Below are 18,281 nucleotides of genomic sequence, written 5' to 3'. Positions count from 1 at the left end.
GCCCACCAAACCCATTTTATTATTATTACTATTATTATTATTATTATTATTATTATTATTATAATACCATAGCCAATAATTTTGTGCCACGTTTCGATAGGATAAGAGGCCACGTACAAACTTTCAAAACCACACAGTCCTTCTTTTTCAGTTCCCTCCAGTTTTTGGGGTCTGGTCTTCCGGTCGCTCCTCTTTCCATTTCCTGCAATTCCAGCAAGTTCGGGACACTCTTTCTCCGTCTCTCTCCGGCTCTCCCTACATTTCCTGCGCGCGTTAGCAAACGCCCTCAGCTTCGCTTCATATCCACAGCTGTTCTCTCATCATTATCATCATCCATGGCGGTCAGCTCCACCACCGTTCAACCTGGTCGGATCAGGGTTCTTAAACAAGGTTTGAAGCCGTACAGTAAGAATTTGGGTCCCGTAGTTTACTGGATGTTCAGAGATCAAAGGGTCAGAGACAATTGGGCTTTAATCCACGCCGTTGAGCAGGCCAACAAATCCAATGTCCCTGTTGTCGTTGCGTTCAATCTGTTCGATCAATTTTTGGGCGCCAAAGCTCGGCATTTAGGGTTTATGTTGAGGGGTTTGCGAAAAGTTAATCTGTTGCTCGAAGAAACCCTTCAAATCCCATTTTTCTTGTTCCGGGTAAACTCTGAAATCGTAAATCCATTAGAGAAAAGTTTTTTACTTTATTTGGAAATTCCAGAATTTTGGGGTTTGAAAGGTTTATATTTTGTTTTATTTATGGATTTATTTATTTATTTGTGGTTTATAGGGAGAAGCTGAAGATACCATTCCGAACTTTGTGAGAGAATGTGGGGCTTCGCTTTTGGTTACAGACTTTTCGCCTCTACGGGAAATTCGGAAATTTAAGGACGAAATTTGCAAGAGGGTTAGTGATTCTGTGACCGTGCATGAAGTTGATGCACATAATGTTGTACCCACTTGGGTTTCATCTGAGAAATTGGAGTATGGTGCTCGGACTATAAGGAGTAAGATAAACAAGATGCTTCCAGAGTACCTCATTGATTTTCCTACATTGAATCCACCAATTGCAAAATGGAGTTCTACAACTCAAGTGATTGACTGGGATGCCATAATTGCGGAAGTTTTGAGGTTAGAAATCACTTTGTCTACTTGGTATTAGTGGGGCTTCTTTAAGATGGTTTGGTTGATGTTAATGTCTTCTTTTCTTTTCTTCCTTTTTTTTTTTTTTTTTTTTTTTTCCTCTCTCTTTTAGAAAAGGGTCAGAAGTTCCTGAAATTTCATGGTGTGAACCAGGAGAAGAGGCTGGAGTGGAACTTTTGATGGGTAGTAAAGATGGGTTTTTGACGAAAAGGCTGAAGAATTACTCAGCAGACAGAAATAACCCTTTGAAACCCAGAGGACTTTCTGGCCTGTCACCATATTTGCATTTTGGCCAGATATCTGCACAGAGGTGTGCCTTAGAGGCTCGTAATGTCCGGAAACTCTGTCCTCAGGTCGGTGATGTCAAACTCACGTCTATGATCTAGCATCTACGTATTGTATCGCCTTCAATTTTCTTAATTTACAAATCCATCTTGTAATCGTTTAACTGTTGCTTTTCATTTGGTGGCTTATTGAAACTGATATATTGCTATTCTCCTGATTCTGCCTGCTATACTGAAGTCAGTTGATGCGTTTCTAGAGGAGCTGGTTGTGCGAAGGGAACTTGCTGATAACTTCTGCTTCTACCAGCCTCATTATGATTCGTTAGAAGGGGCTTGGGAATGGGCACGCAAGACATTGTTGGACCATGCTTCTGATAAGCGCGAACATCTCTACACGTAAGAAATCTTCGTTTTTCTGGGTTTGAATTTTTGTTGGCTTTCTGTTTGATGACCGATGGTTTTGAACTCTATGAATGACTTTCATTTCCAGAAGGGATCAACTGGAGAAGGCACAAACAGCTGATCCTGTAAGCTAACATTCTGAGCAAAAATTGATTATTCTAGTTCAGAATTCTGTATGACATTTTGGTGATATCTAAATATTTCTTAGGTCTCTCCCGGCTCCTGATTCCTCCTCTTTGTTTTGAATTTCATGTACTTAGATCCTTTATTAGTATTATAATATGATAACGTATGAGAGTGTATCTACCATGTCATATTGCTTCCAGCTATGTGCCACTGTCATCTGATTTTATTGACAAATTTATTCCTCTGTATTGCTAATTTTCAGCTATGGAATGCTTCCCAGTTGGAGATGGTTTACCATGGAAAGATGCATGGATTTATGCGGCAAGTAACTCTTATCTGATTATTTATTTATTTTAACTTTGCAGTTTGGTGGCTTATTACTGTGGTTTTTCTGACTTAGTTGGCTGGAGTTGAGCAATTATCTTGTAACAAAGAGTTGAATTAGACACCAAGAATTTTCAAATATTATCAGATTTTCTAGTTCATACTTTGGATAGTTAAAAAAGTAATGGATTACCATTGAGGTCTTCTAGCTTTATATCTATGACTAAATTATAGTCTTGTGGTTATATGATTATCCAAGTAAAGAGCATGTTGTCCTTGCTTTGTCTGTAAGCAAGCATTATCACTTAACCTAATTAGGGTTCTAGAGAGCCTTAGTTTAATTCTAATTGCTAAATTCCTCCTTACTTCATGACCTTTCTTTGCTAATGAATGTCATAATAAATATGGTGCTTTCTGTCACAAGAATGACCATTGCTGAAATAGATAAAAGACACACATGAGACTTGCTACATTGTGGTTTAGTACTTGGTGAAGATCAAATAATTAACAGTTATTTTTATGTGAATTATGCTCTTAGCCATACTGATAAAGGATGCTGCCAGTTTCTTATGTATATTTGTTTTTGTAAAATGACAATTCTTCTGACATTTTTTAAAATCATGTGCAGGATGTATTGGGCGAAAAAGATTCTTGAGTGGACAAAAGGACCAGAAGAAGCTCTTGAGATATCTATATATTTAAATAACAAGGTAATTCATCTATTATTATCTCTCGAGATGAATAATTTACAAATTTTACATTTAACTCCTTAGACCGTATCAAGGAACAATCTCCTTTCCATACTTTCAGTTGAAGTAATGTGTTCTCTAAAATAATTCTTTTTGGTTTTGAGTTGGGCCACCACATCATAAATTGGTAACAAAAGATAATATTGGATATGGTATGTATAAATATATCTATATATATATATATAAAAATTATAGCAAATATATATGTTTATTTAATTTTGATTGAATGTTATTTTGTGGAACCATCTTTACAATTAATTATTTTATTCTTTATATTTGAGAAAAATTATGGAGTGTGAATTCACATTTTCTTACTCTTTAAATCCTTTAAAGCTCAATTTGGGGTTAATAATCAATTATATTGTTGATAAATAAAATTCTTTATTCTCCACAAAAATCCTCTAATTTTATTGATCTACTGGCATTGATAGATGTAACATCAAAACAGAGAGGAAAGATTAGGGGAAATTTTATTTTTAATTGAAAATTGAGAGAAATTGTCTCTCAAGTGTTAGAAGTCTAAATGGCTGAATGGTGAGAGCCACTATATTATCTTAGCTTATTGTTATAGATTCTGATTGCAGTATGAAATAGATGGGAGGGATCCATGTGGATATGTGGGTTGCATGTGGTCAATATGCGGCATTCACGACCAGGTTTGTCTCCATGTTATTGTTTTCTTTTTATCTGATTCCCAGTTTGCAGTTCTGCATCACAATACTTCTTGGTGAAAAAAATAAAATGAAGGGCTTGACTTCAGACAAGTAAACAAAATGAAAATATTGGATTTTGAATGTAGTCCTGGAATCTACAACAGATACAGACATTGGAATGGAATGGTTCGTTTCCGATAGGTAATTCTCTCTTGAAAATTTTTATTTAATGGGTTTTTTTCTCGGCTAATCAGGGTTGGCAGGAACGACCAGTATTTGGAAAAATACGTTATATGAACTATGCAGGATGCAAAAGGAAATTTGATGTGGATGGTTATATTGCATATGTCAAGAGGCTTGTGGGTGAAATGAAGAAGAGAAAAGCAGAAGACTTATCGAGTAGAAAGTTGAAGGAACTCCGTAGATAGATGGTATCTTGGGCTTTTTATCTGAATATTGACATTTTCTGCTGCTTCCCATTGAGTATTATTTAATGAAACAAAGCTCGTTTAGAATTAGAAGCCAGGTTTTTAATTTGATAGTTCTAGATCTTCCAGCTGACCAATTTAGGATGGTTATTAATTCCCAAAAAACAAAAAAACAAAAAAAAAAATTAGGATTTTTTTTTTTTTTTTGACTTTTCCAGTTGTACCCTCTCGACAACTGTGCATGTACCATCCAAGAGAAGAATATGTATGTAAATTGACAACCTTTCAATGACATGTACGCCACCTCCAATTCCGTAAGAAAAATGTAGGCGCTTATTCTTTTTGGGTGAAAAATGCAGGCACTTGTTTGGTTATAGAAATTCAATTCGCAATCATGTAAGTTCCTACGATGGATGGCAGGAAGTCGTTTTTAGTTATGTTTTTAATTAGAATGTTTAATGGTTTGACAGGATTGAAATTACATATTGGGTTTCGCAAGAATTTTTTTTATTTTTTTTAATTTGGCCAAATTTGTCTATCAACTCATTTACTAAATATGTGGATTAGTAGAGTTAAATATGAACCAATAAAATAATATCATATATATATCATGCATATTTTGCAATCAAAATAGAACCCATATTCGTAGGCCAAAAGAAATTGATAATCAAATTGGTATGCACCATGGAAGAGAGGAAGATGTTAGTTTGAGAGGGCGTATGGATGGCATAGGGATCTTGCTCTTTCATACATGGAACTCTTCATGGAATACAATTTGAGCCATATAAACTCAACTAACTGGAGCCGGACTATACTATACAATACAAAACTCCAAGAACCACCCATTAAACCATGAAAAAGATCCAGTCACAATCAGACAGCATTGGAGTTCCCAGCTTTGGAATTTGCAATGGTTGTTTCTGTCAGTTGAAAAGAATTATGTTATACACACCGTGCATCAAACCCACTGGCCTCGTGGACATGTCGATATAATACAGAGCCCAGGAGACTAAGCTGGTCAAGATGCTCCATCTTGAATATACCACAGGAAGCCACTAACCGATGTCAATTTTATATTTGAATGTCTCATGGAACAAAAAAAAAAAAAAAATGGATACAATGAGCTGAATAAAATTTTGAATGCTACAAATTTGATTGGATACCCTTGTATAAGTTCCCAATTCAGCATTCCTAAGCCGTCCGCCTTCAGATCTGGAGATCATCCAATGAGAGCTCATTCGCCGTCAGCATCTTCAGTTTCTGCAAATCAGAAGGGGGCAAAACTTTTAAGGTTTTTTGTTAAGAGGAAATGGAAGGAGACGCAGTATGACGATAGAAAATTACACTTGGAAGGAGAAAATAAATTTAATTACCGTTAAAAATTGTGGAGGATCATCAAGACTTGACGAGCCCAAAATAATTTCCCTCTTCAGCTTAGTTGTCAGCTTGTGGCAGACCCGAAGCTGAAAAAGAATTAACAACTTGTATAATCTAATGATCAGGAAAACCAACCACTACAACATATTTGATGGATAGATCTTCTCATACCTCTGATCTGGTAGCTCCACCAACGATAAATACAATAATTCGTTGGCCCATCTTCTTGAAATCGCTAGATGCATGTCTTAGAACCGAATCACTGTAGGCACCAGAGAAAAGAGAAATCCACAATTAAATATACATACATATATATATATATATATATCAATAATGGACAGACAAATTGCCATCACTAAAGTACTATAAGCAACCCAAAATCATGAACATGAAAATACATGGTTTTAAATTAAAAAGCAAATATGCAGAAGAAACTGAATGGGTAGTGCAAGAAATGAAATTATTGACAGGTCAAAGTACAAAATAATTAAGTCAGCTGTCAGATGAGTAAGAAAAGCACCTTGAATATCCATCATCAGAAGAACGAGGCCGAGCCCATGTTGGTGTCCGTCTTGATCTCATTGAATGAGCAGCTGGAGCTTGATGTAACGGTGTGCTATTTGGAGTCCCATGGAAAGTGGCACTTGGGTCATTTAAACATGGATAATCTTCTTTTGACAGTTCGCCTTTGCTAAGTTTTTCAACAAGTTCCTGAAAGGGGAAATGAATTTGAATCAAGTAATCTAGAATACTAGCAGGCTTCAACTACTGGAATAGGGACAGAAAACATATTGCATCACTATAATGACAACATAATGGAGTCCACATGCAAGCTACACTCAGAACCCAGTAACTTACTTGTTCTCATCTGCATGTTACCCAGTAAAAAAGGAATTATAACTTTTAATAATGAAAACGAAAATAGATTAAAATGCTCAGAACTAAGGGACACAAGGAATTTCAAGTAGCTTTTGTCGGCTCCAAGTCCTCTTTTCTGATACTACAAGTCTTCCTATGATTAAACAGCATCACCATTGAACAATTACCTCCCTCCACGCCCCAAAAGAAAAAGTACTCTATTTGCTATTATTCTTTGCTAAAGTGAAAGCTTTCAAAAGAATTAAATAACTAATGCTACAGAAAATCAATGACTAGTTTAATTTTCTTCTCATTAAGGTTTTAGAAATTCATGACATGATTTAAACCGGAAATTGCCTGTGGTTACCGGTTTGGAACCACAAACCAAACAATATCGAGCTTGGAAACAAAGGGCTAGGAAAGATAACACTGCTCCAGATTTATGACCATGTTAAAGCGAGGATATTCATAGAGAATTATAGTAGTAACAATATGGGAGGTAAATTGCCAGTGGTTGCTGGTTTGGAATCATGAACAGCCAAACAACATCGAGGTTGGCAAGGAATGGCTAGAAAAGATTACGATGCTCCAGTTCTACAACCATGTTAAAAAGATACAGGATATCCATAAAGAATTATACAGGAAGCAATTTGCGAGGCAAATTTGAAAGGTTGCAATAGAATGTTTCAACCAGAAACAGGTAATAATAACCATACAAGCTATACAGTTGAGATGAACTTGGATGTACCTCTATAATGGGATAAAAGCGTGAAAGCTGCCATGTTTCTTCTTCACCTGTACGATCTTTCCTAGCTGCACGTTTCTTCTGGAAAATTGAATAACTTCTGTTAGAATCAAAATTTTCATAATCAAAAGAAGAACTTAACTTTTAAGTATATTACCTTATGCATATCAAACTTCAAAGAGAAAGGTCCTGTTGAGGTTTTTTTGGTTTCCGATGATCCCCCAAGCAGTCTCAAATTATTCACAGCATTCATGTCCTCAGGTTGTAACTTTGCCAACTAAAGAAAATAAATAAAGGAACAAAGAAAAACAAAAAGTTCCCATAAATCAAGCAAATCAAGACACACTAAACACAAAAGAGAATAATCGACCTCACATAAGAAACAAGAAATGAAATTCTGTTAGTTAACAATGGAACAAATCCCACCTTCATTAAATTAAGACCCTTTTCACCATCAAATTTTTCAGGATAAATGGCTGCAAGAATCATCAGCAAGCGCAGCTTATTTTCACGAGTGGTGTCCTGCATGACAAATGGTACCCATTTATAATACATTTATTGGTAAGGAGCCTGGTGGACCCATATATATCTCTACAATTTCTTACATCTTTTGTTGTCAAATATTTGATTACATCTTTCATTCCTGCATCTCCAAAAACAAGATCCTGCTCCAGCTGTCCAAGTTCTCTAAGCCCAACATCCTTAATAGTTCTGTTTATTTTACCTGCAATCTGGACAAATAAACAAAATCTGCATAAAGCCATGGCACCCCTACCCATAGATCAACATCTAGAAATTATTCCCAATTATTCTTTTTGATTTGAATGCAAATCATTTCTAATTTGACAGAAAAGGAACTACTTTCTATGTCATTCTCTATCTCTCATTTTTTATTAACCACTCTTTTGATTATCTTACCTGAGAAAAAATTAAGCTCGATTTACAAAGACAATGGTTCCATGAGTTAAAACATAAGATTCAGTTTCTAACTATATGTACAATCAAATTTAATTATGCAATTATAGCAAATAGAAGAAATTCCATGAAGAACTAGAATCTAAATATGAACATAACAAAATAAAATTTTGTCCTATGACATCTTTCTCAGAAAAATAGAATGTTTACAATTTTGATTTTCAACCAATGGGAAGAAAAAAGAGAACCATTAAAATTGGTGGAAGGTACATACTTGAAAGTGGCGTCTTTATCATTTTGCATCCATGAACCATATAACAAGTTAGAAACAGTAATTTTTTCAAGGAATTTGAGAGCTTCTATTCAGTTAGAAGATGCTTTCCACGTGTAATGCATGTAACAGTCAATAATCTATTATTTTCAAAGAAGAAATTGATTATCTTTAATTCAACATATATAAAATAATCTATTATTTTCAAAAAAGAAATTGATTATCTTTAATTCAGCATATATAAAATAATCTATTATTTTCAAAGAAGAAATTGATTATCTTTAATTCAACATATATAAAATAATCTATTATTTTCAAAGAAGAAATTGATTATCTTTAATTCAGCATATACAAAATAATCTATTATTTTCAAAGAAGAAATTGATTATCTTTAATTCAACATATATAAATGAACGTTAATAGGAAAAAAAAAAATGTTATTAGAAGAAAGCAACCTAAAGAAGGTTTCAGCTAACACCATAGGGAATTCAACATGAAAACTGATAAAAATCGTACACGTCATAATGGCACAAGGGTTAGTAGGTTTTGCCAAATAATAAACAGGATCAAGGCATTTTGATTCCAAGACTTCAGCATAACAAATTATTTTACAAGATAATAATCTCTCATGAATAAAGAACTAACCTCCACATGAAGGGAGAGCTTGTCAATTTGTTCACTATATTGTGGTAATGCTTGAACCATCTTTTGCAAGTCCCGTGTTGACAGTTCACCACCATCTCTATAAACCATGTGAAATTTAATTTAAGAAACACACCATCAAGAAATGAAATACAAACAAACTTGCTCCAGCTACAAGTTTAATATATACTAGCATTCTGGATCTGAGAAGACGAGAAAGCTCTGATTATATCAGAATCAACCAAGAATAGAAAGCGCAGACTATTCTAAGAACTGACAGAAGAGAACTCTTATGAATGCAGTTTTAACAAGAATGTCCAGCCCATAGTAATATTTGAATCCCCTCCCTGTATCCACACTTGATGAGCGCTCATTGGTTTTGAAAGTTAATAAGCCTAGACGTTTTAACATTTTATTCTAAGTCCTTAAAGGATTAGGAGTACAGGTTGCCAAGATGTTCACAGGCAGCTGGAGCATTCAACCTCCAAATGCATCCTCGAACCCACTGGAAAGAGAAATCCACTAACACGTGGTAGAAGCTAACAAAAATCTTCGTGATGCTTTAACCAGTAAAAGCATTTATTATTTTGAAGCAGTTTGGCCATTCTCAGGATGAATACCGACCATTTACCATCAAAAAAACTACTTCCTAATAAAGAAATAATTAGGAAAAGTCAAGATATAAATTGCAAGCCATACAGATTTACAAGCCTAGATAATTGATATGGATCAAAATAAATAAATAAACAATTTCCATAAATATGAGAGTAGCAGCATTCTCAAAGAACATATTTCTGAGACAACATGCACCAACCTTGACCCATGCTGGATTTGTGCAGCTTTATTCTTTGATATAAAGTTGGTCATTTTCTCATGCAACCTTTCACTAGCCTGACAGATCATTCGTGATCAAATGGAACCAATATTGATTAAGCAAAGCAAAAATTTTAAGTCAAAAACATGGAACATACATCTGCAATATGTGCATGGCGAAGCTCAAGCCACACAGGATCATGGTCCTCTAAAAGAACCTCTTTCTTCTCAGGTTGACCACCAGTTTTGCTAGGAATCTGAATGTAAAATATCATTCATACAATATCCAATAAATTAAAAGGACATAAAATTTCCTAGTGACAAGACTTACCTCATGTACATATTTATTGCCTTCCATATTTAGTAAATCATGGCACATAGCATCATATGTCCATTCATGTATGATAGGTGCAATCTGAAAATTCCAGAAACAAGTATATCATTGCAATAATAGCACACAATCACAGTAAACATAATGCTTGTTTTATAACCAACACATGCACCTAAAAACCTGATCTACAGATCTGTCAAGGATAAGCAACTCGCATGTTTCTGTCTGTGGAAAGTTAGGGATTGATTTCTTATATTTCATAAGGCAGTCCCAAACCCCAGCAGCAAGCTTCGTAGGAATTAAATCACGAAAAGTTGTCATTGTGGTTGCATCAAGGGACTTGGCAGCTCGGTAGCGTACAAAAGGAAATTCCTAAAAGGTTAAAAACAATTACATGTATCAGGAAACTTCATTTGATTTTCTACCAAAACTTTAACTAATTATATACACACCCTTAAAGAAGCAAAAACAGTAGCTAGGCGACTAGCCATCACATTCAAACATGCAACACCTTTGCGAGTGTCCTCATCATCCCCAAAAAGTTCCTCTAAAGCCCTCTCATTGTTGGTGATAAAACCCTGTGCAAGGCAATTACAGATAAGAATTTACCCACCGAAAATAACAAACCAAAAAAAAAAAAGAGATAAGAATGAAAACAATATGACATCAGTGTCAATGGAAAAAGAAAGTCAGATTGCTTCAAAGGGGAAAAGGAAAAGGTACATGAAGATTGAAATGGAAAACACAAAAGAAATCAGCAACATGTATTAATTTACAAATTGAATGACCCCAATGAGGTTCCATTCTAGCAAATCTTATCATGCCTTGAATTTTTATTATTTATTTATTTCCAAGATATAGAGAATCTCCACATGCAGCCGTACATAAGAATACTATCTGTACGAAAATTAACATATAATAATTACACAATTTACCAAAATGATAATATATAAATAAAATAAAATATTGAATACCTGGCTGTCTATAGCAAAATACTCCAAATTCATCTGCATAATTTTACCCAAATGAGTATCTACTGAAAAATCTAAATCCATGATATATAGACGGAAGCTAGCTCAATTATAGAACTCCTGCAAAATTAACATTCTACAGATAAACTATATCCAATTTAGAACCATAACCTCTCTAAGTGCACCTATGCGAGGTAGCACAGTTGAATCCTTCTTGATGAGACCAACCAGATCTTTTGAAATGGGTGAACTGAAGAAAACAAATGCCCTTCACAAGAACAAAAAAAATAATACTAATAATAAATAAGTTGAAAAACCCATTGGAAGACTAAGACTTCTATATGAGAGAATCGCAGATAACAGGCCGACCATATCAACCAAAATATAAATAATAAATATTCACATACTTCCTGTACAAAGGTGCTCTTCCAGCCATATCTGACAAGAACAAAATAACGCTGAAAAGGAACAAGAAAGAAAGAGAAGATAGAGTTAAAGAGGCCCCCACCCATATGCCAGATCTAACCAGAAAATTTAAAAATTACTATAATACAGTGGTATGAACGTAGAGAATTTCTTATTTGCATAATACTACACAAGAAAAACAAATTCACAAGCATTGCTAATAATTCAGAAAATCATATCAACCAGAAGCGAGAAGGAAAACTATTGAATTCACCAAAATATATATAAAGGAAATTCCACAACACAGATGGTATAAGGACAGAGGTTAAATATCATTACAAATTGTATTCAGAAAATACTATGAATCGTTAAAATTAAGATTTATCCAAGAAATAGGGTGCCATTATCCAGAACATAGCCAAGAAACAAAAAAAAAAAATATATATATATGTGTGAACAGATCAAACACAAAGAGAGTCGAAGGATAGTGGGGGAGTGTTGGTGAGACAGGCATAATAAGGGCAAAAAACACAAATGAGTTGAGGCACCAAGGGTAACATTCAAATAGAACAGCAGGGGTTTCCTTCCAGATTAGCAGAAGAATTAATTTTAAGGACTGCAAATCTTAAGGACTCCAAAAGCAATACCAGTAGGGCTCAATAGCCCTGAGAACATGGATATTCAAAAAAAGGGGGGGGGGGGGGGGGGGGGGGGGGGGGGGGGGGAGAAAGAGAAAGAGGGAGGAAAAAAAAATAAAAGAGCGCAAAGATAGGCACTTTACTTGTCTTTTGTTGGCTGGATGAAGTATATAGCGTCCATGGAGGGCAACGGCTGCCTTCTCTTGTACATATCTTCCACCACTGCAACAGAAAAACTTTGATAATTAGCACCAACAATCTAATAAATGACAGTTCCTATATAGCCTTTTTTTCACCTTAACACCTAAAAAATGATCATCAAAATAATGCAACTACACTATCCTTATCTTTTTATTATTATAACTCCTTACAGCTTAGAAGGCACATATCTATTAACAAACTCATGACTGCATAAATAGCAAAATAAATATCTAGCCTGTCAGCTCCTTGACCACATGTTCCGACAAATAACCAAGAGGGCAATAATATCTATCAATACCATGATAAAAACATTCCCAGAAAACAGCTGAAAACAAGAAATGGTTTGGATAGCAAGCTCAAAGAAAATCAGAGATTCAGAATAGAGTTCTTAAAACTTATATCCAAAAATTTCGTTCTCATTCTTACATGAAACGCCTTCATCTGTAATATCAGCCATCTTGCAAGAATAAGACATTATCTTCACTGTAACTTTGTCCATGATAAGTACCTAAGGAGAAACGGGGTTAAGGTCGAAGTAAGAAATGAAAGGAGGTTAACAGAAGAAAACTTCCAACACATTGTAAATTATCAACAGTTCAAAGAGAGACAGCAAAGGCCTCCAGTATAGTAAAAATCAAAGCCTTGTATTATCTTTCAAGAAAGTGGGTCATAATGTAAGAGACATAATATTATCCCTAAAGCATACTGCAAATTGAACATTCATACTCCCAAAATTATTTCAGAGTATCTTGTACAGATGAATTTCTTGCATTGGTATGAAAACATGTACATATTATATGAATGCATTGTACAAACATGCAGTAATACCTGGAATGGGCCATTGAGAACCTTTTCGAAAAAACAATATTTTGGACTGTTCCTTATGTTCATGAAACATATGATAAACAATTTTAAATTCTTTATGTATCTTTGTCTAAACAGATAGAAAAGTAAGGACAATATAGGGAGAGAGTCATCAATATTTAAAATTCTCTGAACAAGAACAACATCAAAAAATCATAAATGTTGTCCCTATAAGAGCTGCAAGTACCTTCCAAGTGAGTTTTGAGTCCCCTGTTTTGGCCGATCGAAGCATTTCATGCAATAACCCTATGATAAAGATTAACCACAGACAGGTCACAAACATGACAACTAATCAGAAGAATCGCAATACCTCTTGATATCAACAATATCTGTATAAAATAGAACGATACTGACTAAACTAATGAAGAGAGAAAACTACTAAAATGAACGAAACTAAATACCATAAACCTCTACATGCTTAAAAAAAATTAAATAAATAAAAAAAAAAATCCCTGGCATGCACAAATAGCACCATGGTTAAGAAGTTCTCACTTTTGAAGGTCACACCAAAAACCAGCAAATTACGTTTCCCAAAAATGTTCATCAAACTGAATTCATGCAACCGAAACAGCTACTCTTACACCTTCAAAACTTCAACCTTAGTCCATAGACAAAAATGCTTCCTCTAACCTTACCTCCTCTCTCCCCACACCTTAGCTCCCACTCCCTTCTATGACATATTCCAGACAGCCTCCAACTACGTCGCATAAAAGTCAAATCATACCTATGCACCTATTCACTCAACGTCCCTTGCACCACTATTCTTAAACAATAAATCATTAATCATCATGGACATGCATCCACAATGTTTTTTTTTTTTTTTTTTTAAATTTAACCAACGTTTTTTTTGAAGAAAATTCTGCCAGTATCCACCCCTATATTCTTCAAAATTCAAACCCTTAATCCAGCATTTACCACAAATCTTCTCATGTAATAAAAAATTACCATCTACTAACATCTTCATTACATGTTTTCAACTAACAAATTATATTTGAAAATAATAATCAAACTTAAAGCCAGATACGCCTATTAGAGTTCACCTACTCATTAAGCTAAACATCATTTTCTAGCACCACTAATCGCTAACATCAACCAAAAAAATAGAGTTGCTAGAATTGCTTAAATACGGCAGCATTATCATCACAAAGCAGTAGGCAGGTTAAAACTTCAGCACGAGAAAAAAAAATATATATATATATATACATATATATATAAGCGAATTAAAAAAAAAAATCGAAACAAACTACAAACATTTTTAAAAAAACAGAAAGAAAATCTACTTGTGACTTCGAATAATTTCACTTCCGAAAAACCTACATATCTTTAACATTGCAAACAAAAAGTTATCACATATTGCTGATTATGGATTCAACAGTGAAGAAAAACGAATTCAATTCCAACGAAAGTAAAGGAAGAAGAGGAAAAAAGAAAAAGGAAATGAAACTTACGGTCACGGCTGATTTGTTTGAAATTCTTGTAGTCACCGCCATAGGATGACGAATCGGAATCGGACATAGACATAGTTCCAAGCTTTTTCTGTTCCTCTTCCTCTTTCAATTTTTTTTTTTTTTTTTTTTTTTGCTTTTTCCCCACCGACCGATCCGAGAGGAAAATCAATCGAAGAGAGAGAGAGAGAGAGAGAGAGAGAGAGAGAGATCGCTGTAATATGATGGAGGTCGGAGAGAGAAAAGGGCAAAGAAACAGAGAGGAAATGGTATTTCTTTTCTCTCTTTGTTTCTTTTTTTTTTTTTTTTTTTTCTCTGAAAAAAATAAAAATAAAAGTAAATTCGAAAGTGGTTAGTTAATTATCTTCTATAGAGACGAAAATGGAAGTTATTATGGAAAAAGCACGATTTTTATTTTTAATTATTTTTAATTTGTTGGGTTGGGAGGGTGCTGACGTGGTTGACTTTGGTGGGGGAAGGAAAAGGAAATGTTGAATATTAGAAGTTGAATCAGCAAAAGGGAATTCGCGTTTTTTCTCGTCAGATCAGAAGGAAGGCGGACAGAAAAGAAACCGGAGAGAAATGACTTGGACCCGTTAGGAAGGAAATGGTCCGAAAGCGTGTATTTTATACAAATAATAATTGAGAAAAGTAAGATATTTAAAATAAAAAAATAAAAAAATCAAAGATATTACTTGAATTTGAGAGGAATTTGAAAAAAAGAAAAAAAGTATTGTGAAATTTGAATTATTTCGTTAAAATGTTTGTAATTAATGTGTGAATTTGAAATACAGGTGTATAGATAGCGTCATCAATTTCTAAATTTAATTTTTTGAATTAATGTGTGATTTAGTTGGCAATAATTTATCTTTTCAATAGTTAATCCACTTGCTAAAATGATTGTCATTTATTAATAGTAAAATCGTAGAATTTAAACTTTAAAATAAGTGAAGACATTAAAAGACAAAAAAAAAAAAAACAAAAAAACAAAAATTAATTTTAAAGAGGCATGGTGAAAAATGACTTTTTGTTAGCTTTAATATTTAAATTTAAACCGATTTATCCAATTAAACTACTAAGCGCAAGTTTTTATTTTTTTATTTTTTTTTTCTGTAACATTTTTAGTATTAGATTCCAGCCAAAAAAACAAAAAAGAAAAAGAAAAAGACATTTTAGTGTAGGAATAATCCTATGTCGTTGGTACCTCCTGTTGATAAAATTAATTAGCAAAATAAGACAATATTGATAATAAAATTATTCATTTTATTGATAGAAATATAGTATTAGAGTGATGATCAATAAAAAACTAAGGCTAATAATGTCTCAAAAAGCTAACATCTAAACGTAAATGATTTATTACAAAACTTTTGCACAATTAATTATTGGAATCGATAAAAATTATATAAAATTAAGTTTTTTTTTTTTTTTTTTTCCTTTGAGATAAAGAAGTAATTCATTAAGAAGGGGCATCTTTGTCCAAGAAAGATTGGAGCCACGCAGGGCTCTCCTCAAGCCAAGTACACTAATCAGAAATTGAAATAGCATAACAGGCAAGACGATGAACAACAAAATTTGATGTCTTAGGAGAAAATTGAGGATGAAAACCCAAATAAGACTGGAAGACAAAGTTCAACACAAAATTAAGGTTAAATACAATTTTATCTTAAAGGTACAAAATTTTATCTCTCTTAACTATGTGACTTATTTATTTATTTTTACACGAAAATGATTTAGAATACGTTAAGAAAAAATATTAGAACATACATGAGATTGGATATCATGAAACAATCACTTGGGTCCTTTTTCCATTCCAGTTTCAAAAGAAATTAAATATAAAACATAACAGGCTAAAACATGAGCTAAGGATTAACGTCTTTATGCATAAGAAAACAATTAAAACTACCACTTGACAACAACCTTTCCCTAATATCATTCACTGAAAAATAATCATGATCCAAAAGGACATTTGAACCGCTAACCAGCTATGTAGCAATTTTAGAATCACTAACCAGCTCTCCACCATGAATCCCAATTTGTTTACAAAATGACAAAGCTTTTTTAATGGCCAATAATTCATCTGTCCAAAAGCTACACATGCATCATCACAAATTATAATCCCCCACTAGCTATCCTTAAAGCCTTTTTCAAAGCACCATGTTCATTGATTTTATACCTTCCAACATCCAGTGGTGTCCAAATAATAGATCATGCAGTTGCCATAATTTAAAATAGCTTACTATTAGCTTCATTATAGTAATCCACATGTAAAGTTGTTATCTCATCCAAAAATAACTTGTCTTCTCTCATCATCTCGCCATGTAAAACTTTTATTTACTCTATTCCAAATGCTTGAAACCATAAATGCAAACTTCTCTTTTTGAAAATAAAATAGATGCCTCATAGCCCAGTGACAAAGATCGACAAAAGCAACATACGACATAAACTTCAAGCATAAACTAAAAATCAAACTCCTTCCAAATTCTTTTAACAAACATGGCAACTTCACAATGCATGTAACACTATTTCCTTCTCTACTTTGACACATCTCATATAAACTACTACTCCTAGTTTCCTCTTATAGTTTTTGCTTGATCGTCCATCTGTGGGTTGTAGCTGAAACTCAATTTTAATGTGGTGCCATGTAATTGGAATAAGGTTTTCCAAAAGGTACTAATAAAAACCTTATACAAGTCGCTGACAATGGAGGTGGGCATTCCATGAAGTCTTACAATTTAGTTGATGAAAACTTTAGCAACTAAGGTAGCTGTATAAGGATGCTTGAGAGGAATGGAATGGGCATATTTGGATAAGTGATCTACAAACACCATCATTAATGTATGACCGTGAGAAAGAGGAAGGTCATCTATAAAATTGATTGAGATATCAGTCCATACTTGCATTGGACTTAGTAACAGCTATAAGAGCCATGGAAGTTTAGTACTTTATGCCTTGCAACGTTGACAAATATCACATTCTCTAATATATTTCTTAACAGTTGTCTTCAAGTATGGCCAAAAGAAGTCACGTTTAATGCGAGCTAAAGTACTATGGTAACCAAAATGCCCACCAACCAAGGAAGAATGGGTTTCAGCAAATGTTGCATGAATTAGAGCTAAAGTGGGACTCAAATAAATCCTGTCCCCTTTATACCAAACTTTATCACGCAAATGATAGGCTTGTTGAGGGGATGAGGACACGTTAGGTATCCCAGTGAAAAAAAGGGTATATAGAAACTTTCTCCTACAATGTGGCCCACCAATCTAAGTGAGGAAGAGAAAGTGCATGACATTGAACCTCTTCTCTTCGGGATAAAGCACCTACACCAAAATTCTCTCACCTTTTCTTATACTGAATGGAGTAATCATAACTAGTAATTTTGGTAGTCAACGGGTTTGAGCTGGTGTCATGATCCATTGCTCTAAAAAATACTTAAGGCTTCGATGATCAATGTGAATAATGAATGGTTTGCTAAATAAATATGGCCTCCATCTTCATGTAGCTTTTACAATAACAAGCATTTGATTTCCGTAAATGGACCAAGTAAAAGTTGTTCCCTTAAGAGCTTCACTATAATAAGCGATTGGTGTATCTCCTTACAACAAGATGGCACGTATTCCTTCTCCACATGTATCACTTTCTATAGCAAAAGGTTGGGAGAAATCTAGTAGTTACAATACCAGGGGTGAAGTAAAAGCTTGCTTTAGCCACT

General features: G+C 34.0%; 2 protein-coding genes across 9 annotated transcripts; one reads left to right on the top strand and one right to left on the bottom strand.

Annotated features, from left to right (window-relative positions):
- The first annotated feature begins 202 nt into the window (after positions 1 to 202).
- Positions 203 to 4,476, top strand: LOC107430249 (deoxyribodipyrimidine photo-lyase). Of its 7 annotated transcripts, none has more exons than XM_048463778.2 (10): positions 203 to 647; positions 778 to 1,118; positions 1,243 to 1,483; positions 1,653 to 1,810; positions 1,908 to 1,941; positions 2,205 to 2,263; positions 2,895 to 2,976; positions 3,600 to 3,671; positions 3,815 to 3,869; positions 3,942 to 4,476. In XM_048463778.2, exons 1-10 carry the CDS (start codon positions 336 to 338, stop codon positions 4,094 to 4,096), a joined length of 1,509 nt encoding a protein of 502 aa, XP_048319735.1. In that variant the 5' UTR covers positions 203 to 335; the 3' UTR covers positions 4,097 to 4,476. The 7 variants fall into 7 exon arrangements, 5 of the variants coding, with proteins under 5 accessions (XP_048319735.1, XP_048319736.1, XP_048319737.1 ...); XM_048463779.2 differs by having other exon boundaries at positions 1,905 to 1,941; positions 3,975 to 4,476; XR_007237933.2 differs by lacking the exon at positions 3,815 to 3,869 and having other exon boundaries at positions 1,905 to 1,941; positions 3,587 to 3,671; positions 3,923 to 3,967.
- Positions 4,477 to 4,675: 199 nt separating this feature from the next.
- LOC107430247 (SNARE-interacting protein KEULE) lies at positions 4,676 to 14,888 on the bottom strand. 2 transcript variants are annotated; one of them, XM_048463777.2, is made up of 22 exons: positions 14,576 to 14,888; positions 13,315 to 13,373; positions 12,690 to 12,771; positions 12,206 to 12,284; positions 11,427 to 11,477; positions 11,191 to 11,287; positions 11,023 to 11,055; positions 10,501 to 10,626; positions 10,229 to 10,420; positions 10,049 to 10,132; positions 9,876 to 9,974; positions 9,719 to 9,795; positions 8,908 to 9,004; positions 7,682 to 7,807; positions 7,503 to 7,598; positions 7,234 to 7,353; positions 7,080 to 7,157; positions 5,994 to 6,184; positions 5,645 to 5,735; positions 5,470 to 5,559; positions 5,260 to 5,356; positions 4,676 to 5,128 (listed from the first exon to the last, which is right to left on the bottom strand). In XM_048463777.2, exons 1-21 carry the CDS (start codon positions 14,646 to 14,648, stop codon positions 5,303 to 5,305), a joined length of 1,995 nt encoding a protein of 664 aa, XP_048319734.1. In that variant the 5' UTR covers positions 14,649 to 14,888; the 3' UTR covers positions 4,676 to 5,128; positions 5,260 to 5,302. The 2 variants fall into 2 exon arrangements, with proteins under 2 accessions (XP_048319734.1, XP_048319733.1); XM_048463776.2 differs by having other exon boundaries at positions 4,676 to 5,356.
- Between the last annotated feature and the right edge of the window lie 3,393 nt (positions 14,889 to 18,281).

This window comes from Ziziphus jujuba, chromosome 6, assembly GCF_031755915.1.
Source record: "Ziziphus jujuba cultivar Dongzao chromosome 6, ASM3175591v1".
Lineage (NCBI taxonomy): Eukaryota > Viridiplantae > Streptophyta > Magnoliopsida > Rosales > Rhamnaceae > Ziziphus > Ziziphus jujuba.
The sequence above is the reverse complement of the archived record's forward strand: the minus strand, read 5'-3'. Positions and strand labels throughout refer to the sequence as shown.